The 27358-nt window shown below is 42.9% G+C and overlaps 1 protein-coding gene across 15 annotated transcripts in view; it reads left to right on the top strand.

The window, feature by feature from the left end:
• Positions 1–27358, top strand: part of ptprk (protein tyrosine phosphatase receptor type K) — a 107800-nt gene that overhangs the window by 44168 nt on the left and 36274 nt on the right. For all 15 annotated transcript variants that reach the window (XM_070988210.1, XM_070988209.1, XM_070988206.1 and 12 more), the window contains exons 4-11: positions 5931–6091; positions 7565–7616; positions 7699–7757; positions 12606–12687; positions 14165–14280; positions 15124–15298; positions 21812–21924; positions 22664–22844. In XM_070988210.1, the coding sequence (XP_070844311.1) occupies positions 5931–6091; positions 7565–7616; positions 7699–7757; positions 12606–12687; positions 14165–14280; positions 15124–15298; positions 21812–21924; positions 22664–22844 (939 nt within the window). The remainder of the gene's footprint in view (positions 1–5930; positions 6092–7564; positions 7617–7698; positions 7758–12605; positions 12688–14164; positions 14281–15123; positions 15299–21811; positions 21925–22663; positions 22845–27358) is intronic.

The raw sequence follows: 27358 nt of genomic DNA, 5'->3' as shown, positions 1-27358 counted from the left end.
ACTTTGTTGCCATGACAATGTGATGCCATTATTTATCTCTCATGCTTATCATCATGACAACCCAGCCTCGCTGACATTTAGAGAAAGGTTCAGTACAACACCGGCGCTTTACGGTTTCCACACGAACACACACATTTCCTCTCAAAATGTGTGTGCTCCTGCTGTCTGCTATGCGGTCTCGCACTAGACAGGTGTGAGGTGCCTTGCCCAATGGTGGAGAGCCAAAGTCTAGCATTTAGTGTTATTAATACCAAGTGGTGTCACTGGGCAGAGTGGGCAGAGTTGGCAGTTTGAAGAGGTTAAATACCTTGCCCAAGAGTGCAGAGGTAATGCCTGGAATTACCATAGCATTAACGCCCAGAAGCTAGTGGAATGAGCAGGGCCACAGGAAGGGCGAGCCAGGTTAATGGTTTGGAGATGGTGATGGCGAAAGGGGGGTTCAGAGCGTTGCCTAAAGGTGAGGGAGCATGAACTGACATTTGATGTGTTAATAATGCCGGCGGGGTGTGGGACGCTGGTGCTGGATGGAAAACGAGGTGGCTCGAGGGGCTTACAGATACAGCACTTGGCTGGGTTTTGTATTTGGAAGAAATAGCAGGGAATGGGTGAGGGGCTGAGTTAGTGGCTTAAATGCCTTGCCCAGGGACACACTGGTAATGTCTATTATTAGGATGGTTGTTTTCTCAGGCAATCCTAGCCACTAGTAATTTAGAAGTACTATGGTCTGGCTCGCTGCAGTCTCCCTGAGGGCATGGCGTGATTTAAAGCGTAGGCACTAAACCTTTTTGGCTTTTGACCCCTGAAAACAAAGAGATAGCTACCCCCCCTCATTTAGGGGAAGGTCTTAAGAGCATTCGCCATTTCAAAGACCTTTGGGAGTGAGTTTATTTCGCTGATTAGTAGTTCAAAGGATTATATATTGTCAAAGGTATTGGCAGAAGAAAAGAAGTCATCTAAGGGCTTTACGCGGAATCGTTTTAGAGTCATTGGAAAGCTCAGCCAACAATTACACTTTTGTTCCTTATATCCCACATCGATTTGTCACAGTTACTAATCACCATTTATGCTTAAGGCAGTACTGAGTGTGGAGGGATGGTTTGGCAGTTTTCGTAATGGAGATAAAACTATTCTATGTAATCTCTCTGGGGGTTGATGTTGGCGCTCGCCGCCATGGCAAGGTCTAGATGCTACGCTGGCAACGTGCGCTGTGCCAGTTGAACATTCATGGGTTGGACCTCTGTGGCTCAGTGGACTAAAGCAGATACTCTTGACTCATAATGCTGTCAGCCGGTACCACTCTAAACCTATTTGGCATGCCGTTTGCTCTGTGTGTCTCGCTTTCCTCTTGGTCCTCTTTCCACAGTGTAAAGTCTAATAAGGGAGGAGAAAAAAAGGCATTAAAACAGCAGCAGAGCGGGTCTCTTGTCCACGGGATGTTTCAAAAATGAGTGGATAATGACGGAAAGGGATGTAACGATTCTGAAGCCGCGATACAAACGGCCTCGGTGTCGAGTCGCGGTTCGGTCTTCCATTTCTCAACTAACACTATGACACATGTAAACCCTGGAAAATGAAAATACTTGTCGACTTCGTCAAATTATACCAAGTAACTAACTGAAATCTCAGCTTTTAAGACGTCACAGCTTTGTTTCTTTTACTTTAAACCTGACTTAACATGTCAAGAAACTCTAACTTAACACTGTTTCCTATCAGACCTGTGAAAAAATACATTTTCTCCTCAAACCGGACTCCTTTCTCCTCCGTAAACTGAAGTTATGTCGGGGTAAACAGCCGCCCGCCTCTGTAGACTGACTGTTCGACACGGTGCGTTCAGGTGCAGCTCGTAAATTACCCCCGCGTTCCATTCTCATCCAACTTTTCAAAGACTTGCACATAGTTGAGATGTAGACTGGTCTTAAGAGAAGAGTTAGTCACTTATGGTTACTCAGATAATATGTAGACTTGTAAATCATGCGGCCGCTCAAAAACCTAAATGAAACAGATACATCTTAAAGACAAGTTTTATAAAAATCGCAGTGGAACAGGAAGATTGAACGGTGAGGGGACGATTATTCCGCACTCTGGGAGCAATGGAAGTACTTGATCACTCTTGGATTTTTAACAGGGAACTTGGGACGACAAGCAGAGATTGATAAATTAATCTGAGAGGCCTGAAAATGGAATACAGGCTGAGGCGGTTTTGGTCCTATAGTGCATCAAAAACAGCGAGATGATCTTCTATATTTGACAAGTTTTAGTGAAAAGCAGCTTTTGGTGAGTCTTGTTCCTTCATTGTGGGTGAGCTGGATGTTTTTTCTGTTAGTATTTTACTCATCTGAGAGGTTGTCAGCTATTTTGCTGCCATAAAATGCTGAATGTGAAACTCTCGTTAGCTGTTATCCCGACAGCAGGCTGTTACTGTTTTTGCTGAAGAATACTGTCCTCTGTCTACCAAGCCGCTTGTTGTTATGTGACATATCTAGGTCTTAAGGCTGTCACGGGGGTATTTTTAGCCTCATCGTTATATTTTGTCGTCATTCCATTAGCGGCCATTTTAGACTTTGGCAGTTCAAAGACATCAGCCATTTTAGAAACTGGCAGACTTCAGGTGTCAGATGTTCTTGGCATCACAAGGTGTGCTTTCTTAGCATGGGTGTTGTATCAGTTTCATGTACTGTCAGTCTCGTATTACTCATATTTTCCGATGCTATTTCTGTCTCAGATTATTGTTCTGTCCTTGTAGGCTTTGAGTCATTTCTAAAATATTGTTGAATATTAATTCAGTAAGCATGCAGGGGTAATTGGACATTACTGATAGCCCCCCTTTTTTTAACCAGATATTATTAAGCTATTCTTCTTATACTCAATCCACGTGATTTTGCAGCAGGCAGTGCTGTGATTAGCTGAATTGCTAAAGGTTATATTTTTGCCATGTTGTGTGTGTTGTGACATATCTGGGTCTCTGACTGATAGAAGTATTTTTAGCTGGCACACCATTTTGGCAGCCATCTTAAAGGCACTTTTCTCATGTCACCATCTTAGCATCAGTGCCAAACATGAAGGAATAGGAGTGACATCCATCGTGTGTTCATTTTCGGATGGATTCACATTGCAGATTTTGTGATAGAGGACGGTGCTCGCCTGCTCTTTTTTTTCCAACCTGATTGGCTGTAGTCCAGTTTGGACGTTCTCGTTTTCAGACTTGTCGGTGACATTCAGAACCAGGAAGTAGGATTATGTTTATGCTGCTATGGCTGAAATAAGCGCGTGTGTGCGCATGTGTGTGTGTACAGAGGCTTGGTGCTCGGGTGGTAATAACAGAGGAAGAGAAGAGAGAGATGAAGAGAGAGGAAGGGCCAATCCAATAACTGGGATACAGTGTTTGGTTTTGAAAAGCCGATGTGTGCGTGTCCATGCATGCTCGTGTTTGTGTGCACTAGTTGAAAGCTTGTTATGCTCTGCTGTATTCTGCAGAGAAAAGTGTTTTTCTCACAGTAGATTAGCTGAACAATAAGTGATAATCACTATTGTCCTACAGCTCATTGTATGGAGCATATTGTTTATGGAATAATATGCAAATAGAATTAACCAGTTCGGATGGAGGGCTGTGTTTGTCTAACTGGAGCACAGATATTGTGTTGCATGATATTACACTGAATACAGTGTATGTATTCTGCTCTTTTCTATTCGACTCTCTTCTCATCTGTCCTCTTTTACTGTATTCGGTTCTATTCTCTCTTTAGGGTCACACCTAACAGCGTAGTTGTTTTTGTTATTGAATAATCTGTCAGTTCTTATTTAAATGACTCAACTGTGTCATGTAGAGTGGAAAAACACCCATCACAGTGTCCCAGAGGCCACAGCGATCGCTTCATAGTTGTTGTTTTTGTCTGTCTGACAGTCCAAAACCGAAAATCGTTCAATCTGCAACAATACAGAACAGAGAAAAGTCAAAAATCCTCACATGTTAGAGGCTGACACCAACATATGTTCAGCATTTTTTGCATGGCAAGTGACAGCTAACCACTGAACTGATGTGTTGTTTCAGCTCCGGTTCTATTCAGCTCTGTTCTACAAATAGAATTAAACACTATCATGGCTACCTTCTCTCTGTTTGTGGTGAGCTAATGTGGGATTAGACATCAGGCAGGAAAGGATCACATTTCATCATATTTCATTGGAACAACATCTGGTTGAAGTCTGAGCTGATTACTGGAACATCTGGATGGGCTGACTGACTGTCCTGTCAGCACTCCCAGATCATGTATTATTTTGAGCTTCATTTCCTGCCGTCAGCTACTATAGGTGCAAGGTATAGTGCTCAGTAGTGACAGCAGTGATATCAAAGTACCCGATGCGCATTTATCATCAGTGGTGACTGAAAACGCTCTCCAGAGTCCCATCATATCATCATAACAAAACTTTTTTTGTGTTTGAAATCTGCAGAGAAAGGACCATAACGCAGACGCAACCAGTAAAATATAACCCAGAGGATAACTATAAAAAAACGCAGCTATTCATCCGACACTGCTGGGTAGTCGCAGGTAATGATAGGAGCCTGTGCAGACTGCAGCGACCGGGTATCAACATGGCATGCCATTTTGGCTGCAAACTGGCCACTTTGCATTTTGATCAAGTTTCAGGGTATAAAGAGGGGCAGGGAATGAAGAGACTACAGGGTGGAACAAAGGACTTAAAATAAGGAATATAAAAGAAGAAAGAAGTCTTCTCTCTTCTCTTCTCTTCTCTTCTCTTCTCTTCTCTTCTCTTCTCTTCTCTTCTCTTCTCTTCTCTTCTCTTCTCTTCTCTGTCGCTATTTGTTGTTGGCTTGCTGAGAAACAGCCCCACAATCACAAAGGAGAAACAAATGACACAGTCGTAGGAACAGGGGTTTGTTTTATGTGTCTTGGGCGGGGGAGGGGGGACTGATGACTTGTTTTTGCACTGTAAGCCAAAAAGGAAAGAGAGGAGAGAGAAGCAAAAGTGAGTAAAAACATGCAAACACAAAGGAAAGAATAAAGCGTCTTTTGGGGGGTTTTGTTCGCATGACAACAAACTCAGTGCTTGAAAGTGTCTCTCTCGCAGAGGGAAAGCCAAACTCATAGGTTGGAGTTTAGTATATAATCTGCGTGACTCAAATACAGTGTTGTCACAGGGGAATGTCCTGGTTTCCTGGTTGGCTTACTGTAAAACGCCTTGGTGCACATCAGACACAACACACACAGTCGAGGATATGTCTAACTATCAGAGAGACACAGAAAGGGATGAACGGTGATTTAGATTCGAGATTCAGTGATTTTTATTCATCACATGCACATCACAGGATGTACGGTGGGATTTAAAGTGGTAAGCGTCACAAGAGTGTGAAAATCTATGTACAATAAAGATAAAAACATCAAATATTAACCTTAGATTTACTCACCAGTGGCATTAAATCTAAGGGGAGGAGTTAAGAATGAATAAACGCTATGTGGAAGTTATGTCAGGTATAATAGAAAAAAAAAAGAGATAATGGAAAAACATCTGTAATTTTCCAATTCGCAGACCTGTTGCAGCTGTCTGTCTGCAGCTGTTCATCCTCCTTCAGCGTGGATTAAGTTTAAAGTACACAGTAGCAGAAAGAGCTGGCCTGCTCGTGTAGGTGCATGTAACACAGGCGGTGGGCATCCGGCCTACTCTTTGGCAAGTCCAGTCATAATACTCGCTGTGTCTACACTAACTACCCCCTCAGAGGGCAGCATTGCTAGTCTGTTCAAGCAGTGAACTTCAGCAGGTATGTGGTGCACAAGCACCAACAGCTGCGAACACAAATGAGATGATTCATAGGTCATGATTCACAAACACATTGACCCTGATACACTTGGCATTGCACGTGAATTTGCTTTTTTTTTTTTAATCTTTGGTGACCTCTTCCTTGCCTCTGTGTCCAGGTTCCTACATGTATGTAGACGTCTCTCAGTACGACGTCGGGGAGAAGGCCAGGTTTCAGCTGCCGGTCATGAAGGAGAATGACACTCACTGTATTGACTTCAACTATCTCCTCACCAGCCCCGACGGCTCCAGCCCCGGCACCCTCAACGTTCTGGTGAAGGTAATGAGAAGAAACACATTAAAACAGAGCATAATAAAGATACAGCCATTTATTTGCCTGAAACTGAATGCACTGGTTCAATTTAGATGGTATTGCCTTCCTAGTAAACAAGCTGTCCTTATCCTGTTAGCTTTGAGGCATTACTGTACACCAGTGGTGCCCCCTACCTGTTGTTCAGGCCCCTTCCTGCCCCCATCAAATACAATGTAGGCTAATTGTTTTCTCTGAATATAAAATGGACAGTTGAATGTCATTACCATTAGTTTAACAAAATAGCTGTGTGGATATAAATAATATTCATGAGGCTTAAACAAATGCAGTGGATGAAAGTGTGAGCACTGTTAAAAAAAGCTTTAGACTGGACTTTGTGTTATTGGAGCCATAGAGGAGGCCTCACTGATGATGGGCTCGCTCACAAATGAGCTCATGATGCCCATGGCCTCAGAGGATGCTGGTGTCGGGGTGGACCCTCTTCAGCACCTTGCACACATAGTTCTGAGTGCTTTACAAAGGCAATGGACTTTGGACTCCAGAAGATGTTTTGCCTCTCATCCAAGAGGCTGCACATGTAGATGACGTAGCTAACCTCCCTCATTGAGAAACGCTTTGGTGCACAGGCAAGAATGTCTGAATGCCTTTACTGGCCTCCACATAGCAGTTTGGACCGCGTGAGGCAAAGTTTGATTTCATGAGACTCAAGCTGGGTTTCATTATCTTATTATTTTTACTTCAAAAAGCAGCTTTAGATGAGCTAAAGCTTTCTGTTTGTCACAATGGCAGATCACGACCAGAGCCCCTTCATTCAAAACAGAACATGATTCATGGGAAATGCGGTCTGTTTTTTGTGAAACACAACCACAAGCAAGTCTTAACCAAGGGTTTGTGTAAGGTTTCTCAATTAGGCATTAACGAGTAAATTTACAATAAAACATTGTCTTTTAAAGTCTTTGTGATTAGACTGTGGTGTAAGATTATGATATGTTGTAGGACAGCTACCAAAGAGGAAGGCGTGGAGGATAGACTCTAACACACGGATCGCTTCATTTTATGATGCAATGCTCCAAGCATGTCATTCCCTCCACTTCAGTTGTTTCCAAAACACTCCTGTCCTCTCATCCTAAGCTTCCTTACAATTTGTGGAAGCGGTTAGAAAACACATTAACAGAAGATTGCCATTTTACTGGTTCTGCCATTTCCTGGTTCTGAGCAGCAGGGGAGCATTATGAGTAGGAAGACTGCCCTTCAGTCTGATGAGACAAAGTCAAACCCACATCCCTGCAAAAAGCTCCCCTGCAAAACAGAGGGAGGTGGTGGTGTACAACTGACAGGGACAAGCACAAAAAATGATTACTTTAGTGCAGTTAAACACCTCTCAGTGTGACGGAAAGGGTCCATCAGGAAATACAAAGGACTGCTTTTAGGCTCAGCTATCTTGTGGCTGATATGTTTTACACTGTCCTGTGTTATTTCTAGGTAAACAAGGGTCCACTGGCCAACCCTATATGGAACGTGACATCCTACACTGGTAAAGACTGCCCTCATTTCTCAACTTATTCTGACACTGCTGTGATTTTTTGCACTTACGCATTGACTGTAATGCTTTTCAGGTAAAGACTGGCTGCGAGCTGAACTCGCCGTCTCTACCTTTTGGCCCAACGAGTATCAGGTAACTCCTTTAATAACAACCAACGGCTGTGTTTATGCACGATTCCTTTGTCGTGTGCATACTTCTGCTCTGTTTGTGTGTGTGTGTGAAGACACAAACAACACACACATACAAAGAAATCCAAACACATGCTGCGAGGCAGGCAGCTGATTTATTTAGGTTGACTGAGGCTCAGGAGGTGACAATTAGGCAAGAGAGACTCTGAAAAAAAAGGAGATGGGTGTGTGTTTGCATGTATGGGCGTGCGTCACCATGCTGGACACTGATATTGTTGTCAGTGTCGTATTTTGTTGTTGTGTGACTGAACATGATCGTCACCGACGTAGAAATGATTTTGGACTGCTGAAGTGGATTCACTGATTTTGAACGTGTGTTCTTTCAGTCTGATCTGTGTGTGTGTGTGCGTGTGTGTGTGTGTGTGTGTGTGTGTGTGTGTGTGTGTGTGTGTGTGTGTGTGTGTGTGTGTGTGTGTGTTTGCTGGCTGGTGCTGACAGATGTGTGCATGTTGCGGGATAGCTTGTCTCTGAATGTCGTTGCAGGCGTGCACACACACTGATCATGTTAACACACACAGCCTGGGGACCCCATAATATTACTGTAAGGCGAAGTGTGAAAGCATCCTCCAAATGGCCCATCTGGAGCCCAAATGGCCCTTAGTGACTGTGGGAGGAGATCACCAGCATGAAACTCGTGTGTCAACATGTTTTAATTGAACATAATCATCCTGGTTTGCTGAGGCTTATGTAGGTTTTTCAGGCTATGAAACAGGTTATTGGATTTGAGGTTATGAAGCTATTCTGTCATGTTCAAACATGTTTCTGTGTTAGCACTTTAGCTTGAGCTGTAATGAGACTGGTCTCACCAGGGGAAGACGAGGCTCATGCAGACTCATGTAGTGAGTCACACACACACACACACACACACACACACACACACACACACACACACACACACACACCTACGCAGCACTATGTAGGTATTAGTCATTTATTTTTCATTTTATTTTTTATCCTTGACTGTCACTGCACCAGCCTCAGATTTTAATTTGCACTTAATTGGAGCTGCAACAATTAATCAATGGACAGAAAATTTGTTTTTAACTTTAAAAATCAATGAACTCTTTCAGTTTTTGTAAGCAAAAATGACAAAAATTTAACAATACCATTTCAATACAGCCCTGCGATTGGCTGGCGACCAGTCCAGGGTGTACCCCTCCTCCCGCCCGTTGACAGCCGAGATAGGCTCCGGCCCCCCGCGACCCCGAAAGGGATAAGCGGCATAGAAAATGGATGGATGGATGGATTTTCAATACAACAGGGGTTTGCTTTCGGTCCATGGCCACCATTAAGAGTCAGTTTTGGCCCTTTAAGGGGAAAGTTTGGGCACCCCTGGTTTAGAGAAAGCAGGTGCTGAAACCCAGCTGGCATTTCTCATGACTGAGAGACGCTAGAAACGCTCCTTGCCTGTGTATTTAAACATTTTGGATTCAGTGTCCATACATGCATACATCATAGTGATATATGCCATTTGTTGATAAGAGGATATACGCTATGGCCCAGCCCTGCTCTGGAGTGATTATATGTCAGCCCTCAGCCTTCAGCGTTTCAGACTTGTTTTGCCCATGTGAGAACTTGTAAACCTGAGCTATCAGTAATCCTGCCTCACTCTGAAGACAGCCAGTCAGTGAGTGAGCGCTTGACACCTTCATGATGGAAACACTGTCTCCTCAGAGATGACCACCATCGGATCCATGAATCACAGAATGCAAAGGGTTGATAATTAAATTCAGCAAGTAAACAAAGTGAGCAATGACTTGCATCCAGTGACCCGAGACGTTGCGGTCATCAATCATCATTGAAAAAGTGCATTTCAAGTATATGATCATTAGACCGTATTCAGCCCTGACATCACGCTCAGGTTGGGAAGCTCACATGCTGCTATCATGAGGCTAATGTCGTGCTGTTGTGTTCCAGGTTGAGATCCGTATGTTGGGAATCTGACAATTCGTTTCGCCCCTTCCCAATTAATCAGTAATTTAAAAGACTATATAATTTCACAGAGGGACGTTTGGCCATATTTAAAGGTCAACATCGTATTTGATAGCCCATTAGCCACTGTTGACAAGGGCTAACGATAGCGGCTTCTTAGTTTCCTATGATTGAATGCTAACGTTAGCTGTTGTCTAACAGAAGCTAACTGGTTATCAAAAATGTTGATTCACCTTGAGCTATCGTGCAATATCCCTCTGGATTTTCACTATCCGTTGTCTTTTCAGGCGTTGATCAATCAGAAAGCGATAACGATATTTCAGATTCCCCTCATTCATTTTCCTTATCCTGTCTGACAGATCATGAAACTTTCATTAGACTCGTTTCAACTGACCCGAGACGCGACTCAACAACAGTTCTGGTTTTTAATAACAAAGTTAATACTTTATCCAAAAAGTTTACTTTTCACACAGCTTACATTTTACATCTGCGCACACACAAATGTGCACACAAAGGAGGGGAAGCCATTAGGTCACATCATGGCTCCCAAAACAAATGTGGGTATAATGACGAGCAGCGGTCAGCAGACGGGGGAGGCAGGCAGAGAGACAGGCGAGCCGGTCCTCAGACAGACCGAGATGAAGGTATTAAAAGTCAACTGATGTCTTTCTGCTGTGCTCCGCAGTGAGCTATGAGTGAAAGATGATAGGAGAGAGAGACAAGATAGATTGGGAGGGGAGGGAGACAGACAGGGGGGAGAGTGTGACAAGCAGGGGATGATAAGCTATGGGTAAACAGTTCACGGCAGATTTCCTCTTACAGGTGATGAATGACAACAACTGCTCACCCCCCTCGCTCTCTTTCTCCCCCCCGTCTCTCTTTTTGATAGCGACCTCCTCCCCTCCCTCCTCTTCCTCTGTTCATTACAGAGCTCCTCTCTGAGTAAACACTGTTTGAAAACAGAGAAGGCGAGCGAGGGACAGAAAGAGAGAAGTTAGGGCTGAGAAATGGCTTGAAAGAGGGGTGATGATGGGAGGGATAAAGAGCGGAGGGCTAACGTGAGGGAGGAGGCTGGGAGGAAGAGGATGAGGAGAGGAGTTCAGACCATCACCTGATGAACCGAGATGGTGGTAAATGTAAGCACATGTTGAGTGCACTATGTAAATCTAAAATTTAGAGAAGCAGATTAGCAAAGGAAGCAACAACCACAAAGCAGCATTAAACTCAGACCCCTAATTTGATCATCCCTTTCCACAATTCGCTGCTTTCCTCCTGCTTTTTCCATCAGCTGTTACAAAGAAAGAACTCCTTATTCCTCCTGTGGTTTCTGTGTGGTGAAATACAGACAAATGAACTCATAGTTTGCTGAGTCACATTTACTCAAACCAGTTTCTCAACAAGATATTGAAGTAAACAACTCTATAGCCAAGCTAGGAACTGGGTGAGGCTCTACAATATGCCACTTTGAGCTAAATGCTAATGCTAGCATGCAAACGTGTTCGCAGGTACAACGTTAACGAGCTGATGTTTGGTCTACGCGTGTAGGTGATGTATAGGTACCCTGTTCGCCATCTTAGTTTAGCATGTTAGCCTGCTAGCATTTAGCAAATTAAAGCTAAAGACAAAGTGCAACTAGTGCTAATGGGAATTAGTATTGGACAAGGTCAGATTTTGGCCTGCTGGTGGCGCTAGAGCTCTGGGAAACACGAATGTCTGTGCAAAATCAGATATTTGAGTCTGGGCCAACGTCCTAGAGCCAGCGTCTCCACCCAGGCTCAAGACATGATGTTATTTTTGTATTTTTCACTCTTTAAATGAACTTCTCAGCAGCTGTAAAGGGAACATCAGTGCGTTTCTCATGGAGGGCACACCTGTGTTTACAATGTGGTCATCTCTACATATGTAGATGCAGCAACACCTCAAGAGAGGGATGAAATGAAAGCAGAATGAGGAAAAGACAGAGAGGGACGGGGAAGAAAACAAATGGATTCTGTCATTCTCTACCTTCCCACGTTTGGTTTCATTACTTATTATCGTTTCAGCGGCAGCCATTTTATGTGTACCAAAGGAGATTACTATGATCCAACGGGAAGTATCTCATTTATCCTTCCTGGCTTGTTGGCCAGAATGTAAAAATCCAGCATCAGTCAGGATGGCAGCTTTGTATTTATCCAGTCTAATGCACATCACTGGCGGCTGTCACCGACGTTCTATCCATCCTGTGACAACTTAGATTGGATCCATCACGCTGACAGCAAATTTAAATGGCAATGGTCTTACTTCATAGCTTCCAGTGCACTCAGATTGCATCTAAAACTCAGTTCAGAGGCATGTTTCTGATTTAGCAACAATACTAAAGAGGGTTGATGCTTTGGTAACAGTGCCACAGAGGGTTTGTGATGTGCAAGCAGAGCATTTGTAGATTATGTAAGTTTTAGTTTTCCCCTAGGAATGGCTTTGCCAATGTGTTCGCTGTCGTATTTTGTTTTTTTTCTACCTTTTGCATGCTCGAGCTGTTCCATTTACTAATACACTACTTTAATGATCTCTTCTGTGCTTAATTCAGTCAGCCTTATTTTTAGAAAATACACTCGGCGGCGGAAATGTGAACAAATAAAACAACAAATAAATTGAAAGGGTAAATTAAAAACAGGATATTATTTGATGCTGGCATTGCTTTTGGATGTTTCATACCAAAGCATTTTTATTGCCATGTGTAATTGTTTTTTTTAATGTGGAAACTTCTTGATCTCAATGAGACTACAGGATGTGTAGTGAAAGATGCTCCTGCGTGTTTAATGAAAACAATGTATATAATATTGATAATAATAGCTAAATCTCTCTCTCTCTCTTTTCTCAGGTCATATTCGAAGCAGAGGTTTCGGACAGCAAAGCCGGCTTCATCGCCATTGACGACATTCAGGTGCTCAGCTACCCGTGCGGTAAGTCATTAGCATGCCAGCAATTAGTCCTAGCTCGCTGAATAGACGCTGATAGCTTTGGCCACTAATTAGACTGTACCTGGGATGGTTTCCTTTGCAGTTGAATGGGCAGATAAGTGGGAAGGTGACACAGGAGAGGAGGGATGCAGCGAGAGGAAGAAGAGGAGTCATAGAGAAAAATGAGAGAAATAAAAAGGAAGAGAGATTGTGAGAGGGAGTAGGAGAGAGTGAAGCGGGAAATGAGACAGTATTAGGGCAATCATAGGGAGAGAAGATTCTGACCACTCAGCACTTTCTCTCTTTTTAACCCACATGCACACACACCGTTGCACAAACACACACACACACTGAGGGAACAGTAGCTGTCTTGTCTCATACAGACAGGAAAGAGATGAGGCCTGCGATCCATTTTAAATTCTCGCTACGTCTTCTTCTCTCCTTCGCTTGAGTGTTTCCTTACTTCTAGAGGCCAAAAAAAAAAAAAAAAAAAAAAAAAGAGTTGTGACGACAAACTGTTACTGTTAACGGAGGGGTCTGTTAATCTACAGACATAGACGGGTTTCCTGGAGGGTCCCTCTGCTGGAAAGGAAGCAATTACAGCTCTTTTTGGTCATCTGTCTCGGAGCAACAGGACAATTTTGTTTCTTAATAGATTCTATCGATTACAAGTCATAAAAATAAAGTGCCTCGAACCGCCCTCTTGTACAGTTTGTGAGGTCCTGGTATCCCTGTTGTCCCTGTCGCTGTCAGAAGTTAGCAATATGTCTCTGAAAGAAAATCCTTGACATTAATTTTGACCTGGAATCTGAGAAAATATAAAAAGAAGAGCCCCAGTCTTTTAAAGGCAGAGGAGCAGCACTCCTAATAGGAAGGAGCAAGTATTTCAAAAGGAATTAGTACTTAGTCTCCACAGTGGAAGCATTCATTCTCACAGCTGCATTTCTGGACACACACACAAGTTTGTGTGTGTGTTTGTTTGCATGAATGCATGTGTGCAAGCTCGTGCGCGTTTGTGTGTGTGTGTGTGTGTGTGTGTGTGTGTGTGTGTGTTTTCATTCACCATAGGAGCTGCTATCTATGATTGCAATCACCTCCCCAGAATAAAAATGTCATAGCTGAACTGCATCTTCAGGGTTTCAAAGACTTATTTCATATCTTAGCTCGGTGGCTGAGAATCAGGAGCAATGTGAATTATATATACTGGATGTGACATTGATGTTACCTCCCAGTGGCAATGCAGCTCTGCGCTTTGCTTTCGTCTGACTCTAGTTAAATCTAATCGCAGTAATAATGAACATATTCCTTAGGGTTAGGAAATGCCCTGAAAATGCATATGTGTTTGTGATAACCTGACCCGCTTGCATCCATAGCTCCCTCCAGCTCTGTCACTTCATAACAGGCGAATAAAATGAAACCAGATACTTTTTAAAATACAAATGCGCATAACCTAATTTGTTCATTTGTTTGTTGGCTGTAGATAAATCCCCTCATTTCCTGCGTCTTGGGGACGTGGAGGTGAACGCTGGACAAAATGCCACTTTTCAGTGTATCGCTACAGGACGAGACACTTCCAACAATAAGCTCTGGCTGCAGGTACAGCTACACACGTGCACGTACAAATACACTTAGATATAAACCATGTTTTAGCATACTGTTATTTTGAGATTTCTGCACCCTCACAGACAAAATGGAGGCGAATGGAGCATTTACAGAATTTAACAGCATTACCTTGTTCCAGGCATAGTGGATAACTGGCTGCTAGATAACCCATAAAAAACAGTGTGAATTGTTTTCATTGGAGCTACTTTCAGTAAAAAAAAACAGTCCTCATGAAGAAGTGGGCACAGAAAACATGAGCAAATAACACAAAAACAGCATCTACATGGCTTGATACCACCAGAGGTAAATGAGAAACTATTTTTTCATCATTTGGGTGGATCACGCTTTAATATTAGACTGTTCATCTTTGCTCTGCGGTCCATTCAGTCTTGGCTATATTAAATATATGAATGCAAATGTGCAGTATGTATTTGCATGTCCCCAGTATGACGGTGTAGAAATAGGCAAACACAAGGAGATGAAACATTGTACTCAATGTGGGACCCTCAGGACTGGAACATCCAATAATAAAGTGTCATCCACACGCACACACACAGAGCGACTCCAGGCCATACATCCTACCAGCTAACATGATTAAGAGTTTAATAGCTGCTGATTTCATTATGGCTCTATTGTAGTCATGACCTTCAAACCTGCTGTCAGTGTGCAGGGGGGAGGTGTGTGTCTGTATGCGCGCGCGCGCGTGTGTGTGTGTGTGTGTGTGTGTGTGCGTGCGTGCATGTGGTCCAGTGCTGCCTTGTGACCTTGAGCAAGGCAGTTAACCTTCCAGCAGCCTCTGCAGCACCTGATCTGTCTGTGTTTTTGTCTGTGATTCAGAGGAGAAACGGAGAAGATATTCCTGTGGCTCTGACCAAAAACATCAACCACAGACGATTCGCCGCCTCCTTCCATCTCAAAGAAGTCACGAATCAGGATCAAGATCTGTACCGCTGTGTCACCCAATCAGAGCGCGGCTCCGGGGTGTCTAACTTTGCGGGCCTTATTGTCAGAGGTGAGCATTTAAAAATAATTTCCAGGTTATTTGATTTGATTAACTTTGACTAACTTTGGTTTTGTCCTGTTTAGTATTTTTGGAAGCCAACTGATTGTTCACCAAGCCCCGCCCCCCCAAGCTACTGTGCCATGCCCGTCAAACCGTCTGTCCTCGCAGTGCACATGCTGCAGTTTACAACTATGTGGAGCTCAATATTTATAGTAATGCATGAAACTATGGGCCCTGAATGACAGCAGTCGTCTCAATTCTAGTGGTCGCCTGTCAAATTTGCCAACTTAACTGACAACAAGCTAGCCAACTAGCTAAATAAGCTAATGTTAGGGCCGTGAAGTTGGCTGAAAACACTTTCTTTGACTGGTCTCAAAAACGAGAGCCCTGTTAATATTCAGGTGATGGCTACATACATGATAGCATGCTAAAGCTACATGTCCCATGCAAACAGTTAGCATTCTCGCCAATTAATGATCAATGGAAATAAAGAATATAGTGTCATAAGTATGCTAAGGAAAATGGAAGAGTAGTTTTAGGACATTTTAGCATCGCACTGTGACACACTTTATAATAGAGTGGCCAAGAAATATTAGGTTTATGCTTCTTTAGTAATACAAAGCTGCTAACGTTAGCTTAACCTCTAATAGCATGCAGTGCCGGCTTCTACAGATTGGTTAATGCTAACATAAGAGGTTGCTTCTATGTGTATTATATTGATCCAAGTTATTTTCTTGACCCAGTTACATATTTTGTGTTATGGATAACTTTCTATTGTGCTCAACTTTCAGCATATCTAATGTCTTTCCAATCAAATTCACATCCACTGTGTCTGACTGATAAAATGTAAGCCACTAACACAATATAGACTAATGAGGAGAGTCTGTGTGTGTATGCAGATGTGTATATGCCAGCTTTGTGTGTGTGTGTGTGTGTGTGTGTGTGTGTGTGTGTGTGTGTGTGTGTGTGTGTGTGTGTGTGTGTGTGTGTGTGTGTGTGTGTGTATGCTGTGAATGTGTGTGTGTGAATGGAAACTGTGTGTGCTCCAGCTGTCATGTGCAGCTGACATGTAGTTAATAAGGTGTCACCAATGTGTGTTTGAGATGGGATGCTTTATTCATTCACATCCAATAGCTTACATATTCAATTCATCTCCCAGAGAGGGAGAGAGAGTGAGAAAGAGGAGGAGGAGGAGGAGGGCAGAGAGAGGGTAAAGGCGAAAGAGCTTCAGGAAGACTGATACAGGAGTGACAGAAAGGAGGGGGGAGAAAATGGGAGGGGGGAGGAGGGTGAGCAAGGAGCGAAGTGGAGATGGTGAAGAAAAGTTAAATGTAAATAGTCTGCTCATTATCCCAAGAATATCCATATCAGAATCAGGAATATGTCTGAATATGTAAACAGCTGAGCAGAGTCATGTTTATTATTCTGCATAAGAGATGGCAGAAGAGAAAGAAATGAGAAATCAAAGCCGAAGTGAGCACCATGAATGTGAATATTGGCTGCTGTGGATCACATAATGGAGCTCTTCTGTCCAGTTTTGGGGTTCAGATTTCCCCGTTGCTTGAGCATGGCACCGCCGCTGCCGAGGTTGGGGTCACCAACCCTGCCGGGAATGAAGAGCTTTGTTTCTTCATTGGTCAAGTGAATATAGCGGTTTTGAAGATATGTTTTTTCCGCAAGACCTTGCTGATTTAGTAAGAATACATAAGTGGCTAATGTTTATTTATCAAGACTATCCTCTTTTTTGGTATATCAGAAGGCAAAGAGGAGAGAGATGAGGGATCTGCACAGCAGGAGACATGTGTCTGAACATGAATAGGACCAATCTACATACGTATACGAAAACAGATCCACGTTCAAGTTGGCCACCTTGTGTTTCATAGCCAGGCGTCGGTTTGAATACCAGCCACTTTGGCAATCTGTGAGAAGACGCGTTTGGTGCTCTGAGGGATATTGGTGATTATGAATATTGATCCAGAGTCTGGTTGTTAGAAAGATATCACAATAAAAGAATGAGGACTGCATGTATGAATGTGGAAGGAGAAGAGCCTCATGTTTATTTATTAGAAATATCAGATGGGAGATGAGAGCTTGCGAGGAAATCAAAGGAACAGGGAATATGTTTATTTCACTTCTTGAAAAGTACGCGCGTTGGAGACTTGAAGTTCCTGCAGGACAGTGACGACCATGAATATGGACCGAATTTAGCTGCATTATTAATATTTTCGCTCTGAATATTTTACTTTTTAATATGTATTTGTTGTGAAATTGAAGAGAGAGGAGGAAAGATGAGGGATGATTATTGTAGGAATCGTGTGTCTGGTAGGGACAGTAACCCAGGTTTCATTTTCAAAGCCTGAAAAGTGGTCCGTCGGCGACGTGAGATTGCCTCAACACAGGTACGCACGGGCCCGGTCTGTTGATATTTACAATATGTAGATGACGGAGATGCGCCATTATCGTCTCCCTCTGTGTGTGCTGGTGCTGTCAAGATCAGAGAAAAGAGGCACATTTTGCAGAGACAGAGGTGCATCATGGGAGCGTGAGAGGTGTGACATGGGAGTGCTAAATAATCTCACACCTAGATGTTTTTCTCTTGTCCTTGAGCAGAAATGTGACGATGCACGTCTTTGCTTTATTAATTAAATGGTGGTTTGTTTTCCCAATATGTTATTTTCTAAAAATTGATCATTCAGTCTCTAAAATGTGATCATTTGCTTGTTTTGTCCAGAATGAAAACCAGCAATACAGTCACGGTATCTTATTTTGAAAGGTATAAACATGCTATTCCTTTTTTCATTCAACAAAATGAGCCAAACCTCAAAACTGTCTAAACACAAGCAGCAGCGCAAGAACTTTGCACAAATTGATCAGTCAAAAATTGGAAAGATTCTTGTTCAAATTAGGAAGTGTTTGATCAAACAGTGAGAAAATAAGATTATGAATGGACCAAAAAGTTCTTTAGGTTTGATTCGCAGTTCTACGTTTCAACACTAACTGGACGGATGATAGCGATTAGAAGAACAGGTTATAATTCACTGAGTGTGTGTGTGTGTGTGTGTGTGTGTGTGTGTGTGTGTGTGTGTGTGTGTGTGTGTGTGTGTGTGTGTGTGTGTCACTCGTGCTTTGGCCAAAGCCAAACTCTAATAAAGCCTTGCCCTCTGGTTCCTACGGTGACAGAGCGCATCATCATGCCAGCTCGGATCACACTCACACACTCACACACACGCACACACACGCACTCATGCACACTCACACACACCATGCCAGTATGCATTACACACAACCCATGGCCTAAAAAGCTCCTGCAGTATTATTGTCACACACATGCACACAAACACACACGCGGACTTAAGAGGACGCACAAGTGGCTTGAATTTATACGACTGTCTTAAAACTGTTAAACGTCCACTTCTAAAACTCTCCTTTTTAAGCTAGCACACACACACATGCACGCAGGCACACACACGCTCACTCTAAGTAGTAGTGACAGGTGAAGCTTCAGGCATTCTGGAACGATAGAAATCCTACAACCACTGTTGGTTGTCAATATGACTGAAACACGCACACGCTCTGACACACACTCCTCGCTTGCTCTGGAGGTCACATGTCCTCCAGTGAGCTCTGTGGTGATGTCAGCAGCAGCTTATGAAAACTAAACTTAATTGACAAGGTTGCTGACGATGGACAACAAAGAGCGTGCCGAGTGGGTGCTGGTTAGCAGCAAAATGTCCGTCCGTCTTCACGTCGGTGTGTCTGTTTCTTCACTTTATTATAAATTTTAAGTCAGCCAAACCTTTGACCAAAGCCGTTGGAGGCTGGGATCAGTGGAGAGAGTGAGTGACAGCGAAAACAAATGAATCACGCGGATGAGTTCGGTCACACGCACATTTGAAGTTTCCCCGATGTTGATTTGTTTTGTTATTATCATTTACATTTGACCCAAAAAGTGAGAAGCGATGAGAGGGTTCACCCGTGATTAATAATAGAAAAGATGGTGACAACAAACCCATTGCAAAACAACACCATTGATGATTTGTTAGATTTTTTTAGGTCAACTGTACAAATGACAAGTGATGGAACAAAAAAAGAGGAAGAAAATCAAAAGCATGAACCCGTTCCAGCTCTTGTTTTCTCTGGAGTCACATAATGACCCACTTACATTCCTCACTGTTTCATTTGTACGTCTATTATTTATCTTTTAGATATTCAATAGGTCTTAAAGTAACACACAAACATGTATTCAAAGTTAACGCACACGAGTCTGCTGTTTTGTATGCTTGGATACATTTATCTGCCAGTTTGTGCACCTTTTTTTTATTTGTTTGTTTGTTAATCATCAAGTTGTTTACTTTGTTTTTTTGATGGTCTTGCGAGCTGACATGTTGTTGACGATGTTGGTTTTCAGAAGTCACTTCAACATTCATTATCTGGATTCAACTCTGTCTTCATGTGTGTGTGTGTGTGTGTGTGCGCGTGTGCATGTGCTGTCAAACTACAGTGTTTCATCTGTTGCTAAAAAGACACTTCCCAGCCTGCACCTCTCTGACAGCCACATTCTCACACACACACACACACACACACACACACACACACACACACACACACACACACACACACACACACACACACCAAATACAAACACAAACACAGAGAGGAAAAAGAGGTGACAGCAATGCAAAATATAACCGTTAAAGGAGGAACATGCACAATAACACACACGCACACACATATAATTTAGATAATACTTACTTTGATATGACGTGATAAAAGCTGTAATGCAAAAAAAGCTTTTCCACTATCGTCACACTGATAGCAGGCGAGTGTGTTTGAGAATGTATCTGTGAGAGATACGATCTGTATGATTTACTGCATGTCAGATAGACCGCTGTGTGTGTGTGCGCGCATGTGTGTGTAGAGTGTGATTAATTCATGTGTTGATCTGTGTGTATATGTGTCAGCTAGATGAATCTTTGATGCTGCATGTTTTAGGGTTGCGTGTGTGTGTGTGTGTGTGTGTGTGTGTGTGTGTGTTGTGCTTTCGGCTTGTCAATCACAGACACGTGGCAGTTCGACTGACTGTCTGACTGACTGCCCCGAATCATCACACATCCGTCACATTTACATACAAGTACACGCGCGCAGTATTTATTCACTCAGCATCACGGGACGTAGTACGCGGCTGAATTTCAGGGCGAAGGAAGTCAAATTATGATAATAATAAATAAGATCGTTCATTCATTTATAGTTTGGGTTACACATAAATAATATTGAAATACAGTCACATACAAGCTGCAGATGAAGAAAAACAATTTTTTTTGACCAATTAGAGAAAATGTGGTTGTAAAATTGTAAAATTGACTTTACATTGGGATATAATGGAACCAAGAGCATCCATGGTCAGAGCCCCTGATCCTGACAGCAAAATGTGCAGAAGAAATGTCCAAATTTAGATGTATACCTGTTTATAGTAATAACAGACGATAGCTAACCAAAGTTTTTTACATTAATCTTATGCCACTTTAACATTTTGGTCTGGATAAGCACCTGAGTCACTTGTAGTTTCAGTCTTTTCTTCAATGAAGAAGTAAGTTTTAAAATCTATCATTCATGCAGCCTGTGAGAGAAAAACTCTCTTCCTCCTTCATATCATTACTTCTTAAACTGAGCGCCTCAGAGGTTCCACCTCTCGCACCGCATGCACAATATCACGCCAGCGCTGTGGCTCTCTCATCTTAAGGAACATTTACATAATAGACACCAATGTCTGAATGACAATAAGCCATCACTTTAACAGATTGATGAAGCTGGCAAATTCACATACTCCATGTCTGAAAAGGGCTCAAAGCTTCCTGAAGCTGCTTCCCAATAAACGCCTTCCAGTTTTCTGTTTTGAAGGTGGAAATCTTTTGATGTGAAGCAGCTGTGAAAGGCGTGTTTGCATTAATGTTATGTTCATTATAACTCTGACAACACAGCAAAGCAGCGTCAGTGCGTGAAACAACATGGCTACTAGCTGTTAGATGAAAGTAACTGGATATAAAGCTTGTTATTGAAGCGTCTTTGAGTATCTAGAGAAGCACTCTGTGAATAAAATGTAGAATTCAATTATTAAAACTCCAAACAACATCAGCTCCTGAGATATAGTCAAGAGACAAACTGAGAAATGCTAGCTCTCTACTCTCCTGCATGACCACAAATGTTTAGCCAATTAGCTCACAATGACATTCACACAGCTTGGTTGTCATAATAGTGCAGGTCAGTGCAGTAGCTACTTGTTAGGATGTCCCTAATAATCTGTTCCATTAGTAAAGTTGTCCCCGTTTATTGGTAGTTTGTTTAAAATATGCAGCCGGGCTCACAGATGCCAGGTCAGCTGTTACGCTAACAAGGCTTTGTATCACCGTCTCCTCGTGCAGCTGCCCTCTCCTGCTCCGCCGTGACCTTGTTTTAGTGTTTCATTCATCTTGTCGGGCACTCTGAAACCTTTTCATGATCTTGTTAATTGTTCTCTCTCCTCAGAGCCCCCGCACCCCATCGCCCCACCCCAGCTGCTAGGCGTCGGCCCCACATATCTGCTGATCCAGCTGAACGCTAACTCCATATTTGGAGATGGACCTATTATACTGAAAGAGGTATGTTCAGTATGAGACTCTGTATGGTTTTTAAGCAGTGGCTTGAATGTATAACAGCATTGTATGACGCCACTGTAAATCAAGTCTTAAACAAACCTGCCAAAGAAGCTTGATACCACTCTGTGACTGTACGCTAAATATTTAGACAGCAAACAGTTAGCTTAGCATAAACAGTCAAAGTAGTGGAAAAAAAGCTGGCTGTGTCTTAAATTAATGTATATAGAGATTACACAAATGAGATATAATGTGTTAATTAGTCAAATTTAGAGGTAACTTTGAACAGACCCAAGCTAGCTGTTTCCCCCTGTTTCTATTCATTAAGCTAAGCTAAGCTAGTTGGCTCCAGGCGGTAACTTTTTAGTGCAAAGATGTGAGACTTATATTGATAATTTCTTCTGTCTCCGTCTAACGGGAATAAAATCCGCCTAACAGTACCTCTAAAACTCATTAATTAACATTTTGTATCCACTTTGTTTAATCTGTACAAAAGCCGAAATGTAAAAATTACAGATTGCTTTTTATGAGGGATTACGTGCTGGACTCTCTCTTGACTGGGACCAGTAACCTCCCGAGGTCTCTGCTGGTTGACTAAACGTCGGACTATTCCTTTAAGATAGATGTCGTATCTGAAAAAAGTATTTTTGATTCATAATTTGACATTTACAATGACATTGAGGGTAAATTCTGATTAATATTGAATAATCCAGTAACATTAACGGTCACATTTTTTTCCCTTTAGGTCGAGTACCGTATGACATCAGGCAGCTGGACGGAGACCCACGCCGTGAACTCTCCCAACTATAAGTTATGGCATCTTGACCCAGACACAGAGTACGAGATCAGGGTGTTACTAACCAGACCAGGAGAGGGCGGGACCGGCAAACCCGGACCACCACTCATTACCCGGACCAAATGTGCAGGTAGGACTGTTTGGATCAAGATTTCCATTAGAAAAATGACATTTTGACTCATTTCCACACTTTATTATAACGAAGGTCGATTATAAACATGTAATTCCACTTGAAATATGATTCTACGAGAAGAAGGCAGTGAACTTTTAGTGGAGTCTGCTTGTAGACACGGCTTTTTTCTGCCTGTCTGATTGTCTATCGATCCGTCCGTCTGCTGTTGTTCTTTTTGTCTTGGTATCTATATTTTAGCCAGTGGAGTGATATTTGTAGTGTGAGCTGGCAGCGAGAGGAGAGGTGTAGCGAGGGATAGAATTGGAGAAGAAAGGAGGGGAAAGCCTGAGTCAGTCCATGGCTGCTCAGTGATCTGAGAGAAAGAGTGATTAAAATACTGGAGGCTCTCTCCACCTTTCTCCCTCTTTCTCTCGCTTTTTCTTTCCTCCTCTCACCTCATTCCTGCTTCCTCGCTGCTCCTCCTCCTCCTCCTCTCTCTCATACTTATATCTCCCATTCCTCCCTCTGCACATCTCTCTTTCTCCTCCGTTCCTTGTCGCTGCCTTTCCCCCCTCACCCCCTGCCTCTCTCTCCCCATCCCTTTCTCTCTCTGTGGATCAATAGACGGAGGGCAGAAACACTGTCTGACATTTGTAGAAATAAACGACCGAAATATAAACACAGCTAGCCTGAGGGAGGGAGACGGAGCGAGCGAGAGAGGCTTGATATGAGAGAGAAAGAGACAGAAAGAAAAGCAGGGAGCTTGAATGAGAAGCAGAATAAAGGAGCGATGGAGAGATGATGGAAAACAATAAGGCTGGAAAAGGAAGAGGGGAGAGAATACAAGGGGGGAGAGAGCACGAGAGGCGAGAGAATGATGAAACTGGAGAATGAAAATGAAAGAGAGATGAAAACTCATAACCACCGGGCCTGACTGATGTCTCGCAACCTGTGTGTGCGTGTGTGTGCGAACGAATCTGCATGTGTGTGTGTTTATTGACAGAGAGGAAGTCATAGACTTGTTCAGGCGACTCGTGTATTGAACAGTTTCCTGTTTGACAGGAAGAGGAAATTAATCTTCTTGTCCTCACTCACGCAGGAACACATTTGGGTTAAACACAATGACTCATTGTAATCCGCATCGGGTGCTGATATCAGACCAAAGCAGGCCAATGTGGTCGTGAATTTGGAGAATTACATGAAATCATTCTGTGTGTCTGGATCGTTTTTGTCTTCTGACCAGGAAACAAGTAGAATAATGACTGCTCTCTATCCTGTTTAAAATAATTTAAAGGAATAGTTCAATGTTTTGGGAAATACTGTTATTTGCTTTCTATTTGAGAATTTGGTGAGGAGATCAATACTACTCATATAAATACATTAAAAAACAGCACATAATTTTATGGGGGTGTTATGATTCAGGCTTTTTCTTGGCTGGGTCATTGATGTATTACAGAGAACTGGATACAGCGTTCAAACGTGGTGCACCATCCATCCCTGTGAAGGTTGCTTGCTGAGCTCGTACCCTGCAGGCTTCCTCACGATGCCATGTTTTTGGCCTCGTGGAGCATGTGCACGAGAGTCCTTCTCCTGTTGGTTCCACAGACTGTAAATTTACGGCTAATCCAAAAATGAAGAGGTGGAGCGAGGGTGGCGCTGAGGCGGGCTGACAGAAGCCTGGTTGCTGAAACCGAGCGGCTAGCTGTCACTCAAAGCATCCGTGTCCATAATTAAGCATAACTTTGAGCGTTAATATAATTTGAGTGAGTGAGTTGAAAAAACTTCACTCCCGCACAGTACAGTTTTTTTTTTTTTTTTACCAGGCTGTTAACATTTTTTGTTGTAACATTTGGCATTTTAATATGCCGCTATATGGAGACTGACTCGTGTTTGGAGCCCGCCTCAAGTGGTCAGTCGAGGAACTGCAGTTTTTGGCGCTTCCACTTCTTCAATGCACTCACGAATGGGATAACACGATGAAATCATGCAAATCTTCTCGACTTTCCAATGTTATTGGACTGAATGGGTTGACTTCTGACGATAAAAAGAAAGAAGAAAGAATAATGTATTGATAAAATAAATAAAATGTGATATAGTGTGTTAGGTAGTGAGATTTTGCTGCCTTTGTATAAAGCCAGACAAGCTGCTTCTAGTCTTTATACACAGTTAGTCTCTCATACAACTGTGAAGTAAGAGAATAAGTACATAAAATTCAAATATGACATAATCATACTGTGAGTAATTTGAATATACAGTATGCAGAGACATCACCACACAATGAAGCTAAGCAGTAATTACTGGGAGAGTCTTCTGTCTGTTATTGTTTTTGAGGAATCGCCCTACTGGTCTCTCTTTGTTTTCAGTGTGACAAAGGTCACACACACACCCTAATTCATACAATAGCACACACACACACTCACACACACTCACACACACATGCACAGAGTTGAACTTGTGTGTGTTTTTGGAGAGAGAGGAGAGAGACAGACACACACGGTAGAAATGTTATTTAAATGGTAATGATTCCTTTGCTTTTTCTGTTTGGTTAGGTTTGTCTGATCCCACCACCTGTAGTTTACTGAATATTTAGCCCGACGCAAAATAATGAAAACATGCACACACACACTCGCGCGGGGAATTGTGTGCACAAACGGCAGGCATAAACCCGAGCATGTCACCACACAAAACACTGTTTAATTAAAAACCAATAAAGTTAATAAGATACAGAGCAGAAATCACACACGCTGCAGAGCAACTGATATGATAACAGGAAGGATTTAATCTCTTCCTCTCTTCTCGTCCTTTCATCTCCTCCTCTGTACTTTTCCTATTTCTTCTGTATCTCCACTTCTTTCTCACGCTCCCCCTGTCTCTCCTTCCCTCTCGCACTCCTCTCGATTTTTCCTCTGTGGTGATTTATTGCTCTTGTCTGAAGGGTGAAAAATAATCAACTTGAAGTGAAGAGTTAGTGTGTGTGTTGTGTGCGCATGTGTGATTGTGTGTGTGTGACAGTAAGAAGGTGATGAAGTAGCTTTTAATCCAAATCCTGAATTTTCTGCCGAAAACCTCTTGGTCACGGCAGGTTAGACACACACACACGCGTGCGCACACACACACACACACACACACACACACACACACTAACAGGCATGAGCGCACACAGAAAAGAGACACACTAAGAGGTATCGAGATGGAGGGAAACACACACACACACACACACACACACACACACACACACACAGAGTTCAGAGAGTCACCATATTTCTCAGATGTTGCACAAACTCAGCATCGCTTGGATTAATGGAAGAATGGAATCACAAAACACACATTTCCAGACACACAAGCACAGATGTTGAAGGATCCCACACAATATGTCACATGTGCTTCTTTATATATGTGAAAACGCACACATGCACACGCAGTCAGCAGTGCAACGCTTTAAGGGTCGGGGGCCTTGAAACAGCGTCTCAGAGACTTAAAGCACAGTCTGCTGTGTGTGTGTGTGTGTGTGTGTGTGTGTGTGTGTGTGTGTGTGTGTGTGTGTGTGTGTGTGAGAGTTTTACAGTACAGTGACGTTCTGTGTGTGTGTGGTTTCACAAAGGTCCACTAATTAGCGAGGGTCAGTAGATAATTCTCCGCCTTTAGGAGGCGAATTACAGATTTGTGGACCTGGGAAAGGGGAACCTTAAACTCGAACTAGAGACTGGACCCCGATGCAGGCACAGAGACAAAGAGTTGCTCAACAGGTAACAATGTTTATTAATACAAAAAGCACAAAAAGACTACGGAGTAAGCAGGCGGCATAAAACTGAAAATAAAACAGAGAGGAAATGAAAACTCCGAACAAGAAGAGTTCCACCTGCGACCGGCACAGAGACTGACTCTCTGACAGCACGATGAGGCAAACCAAGGTGCTGTAAAAAAGGAAACGAGAGAGAAGAAACACTGTTAACAAAGTAACAAAGAAATACCTACGAATGGCGAAAGACAAAGTCACGAGGAATGATCTCACAAAGAATTCAATACAGATAGGTCTACCGAAACGTGGCGGAATTATCGGGCGCTGGAGTAGTGGAAATGCCAGGTTTTTATGGAGGAGTAGATGAATGAATGGGAGTCATACACATGTACAGACCAACACAATATCAAATCAAACTTTATTTATATGGCACTTTTCATACTTAAACGCAACACAAATTGCCTCACAGAGGCTAAAAACAACATAGAAGAAAAGCCAGCCCTCCTACCCCCATAAAGACATAGAGACATATAGAGACACACACACACCCGTGCACACATCCATACGGACAAGGCAAAGAATAAGCCACCTTTGGGGGCCATCCACACTGAGAGGGCCCCCCGGCCCATGACTAGGGAGTGCCGCCCGAGACCACCCCGACCCAGGCAGACAGGAGGCCCCACACCAAGGTGCAGAGGCCTCCGGCCATCCAGGCCAGAGCCGTCCCCTCGGCAGCGCCCCCATCAGTAGACCAAAAGCAGCTCCCAGTGTGGGGGCCCATGAGGAAACGCTG

The sequence above is a fragment of the Chaetodon trifascialis genome, chromosome 19 (genome assembly GCF_039877785.1).
Source record: "Chaetodon trifascialis isolate fChaTrf1 chromosome 19, fChaTrf1.hap1, whole genome shotgun sequence".
Taxonomy (NCBI): Eukaryota; Metazoa; Chordata; class Actinopteri; order Chaetodontiformes; family Chaetodontidae; genus Chaetodon; species Chaetodon trifascialis.
Note: the sequence above shows the minus strand (reverse complement) of the source record. Positions and strands in the feature narration are given on the sequence as shown.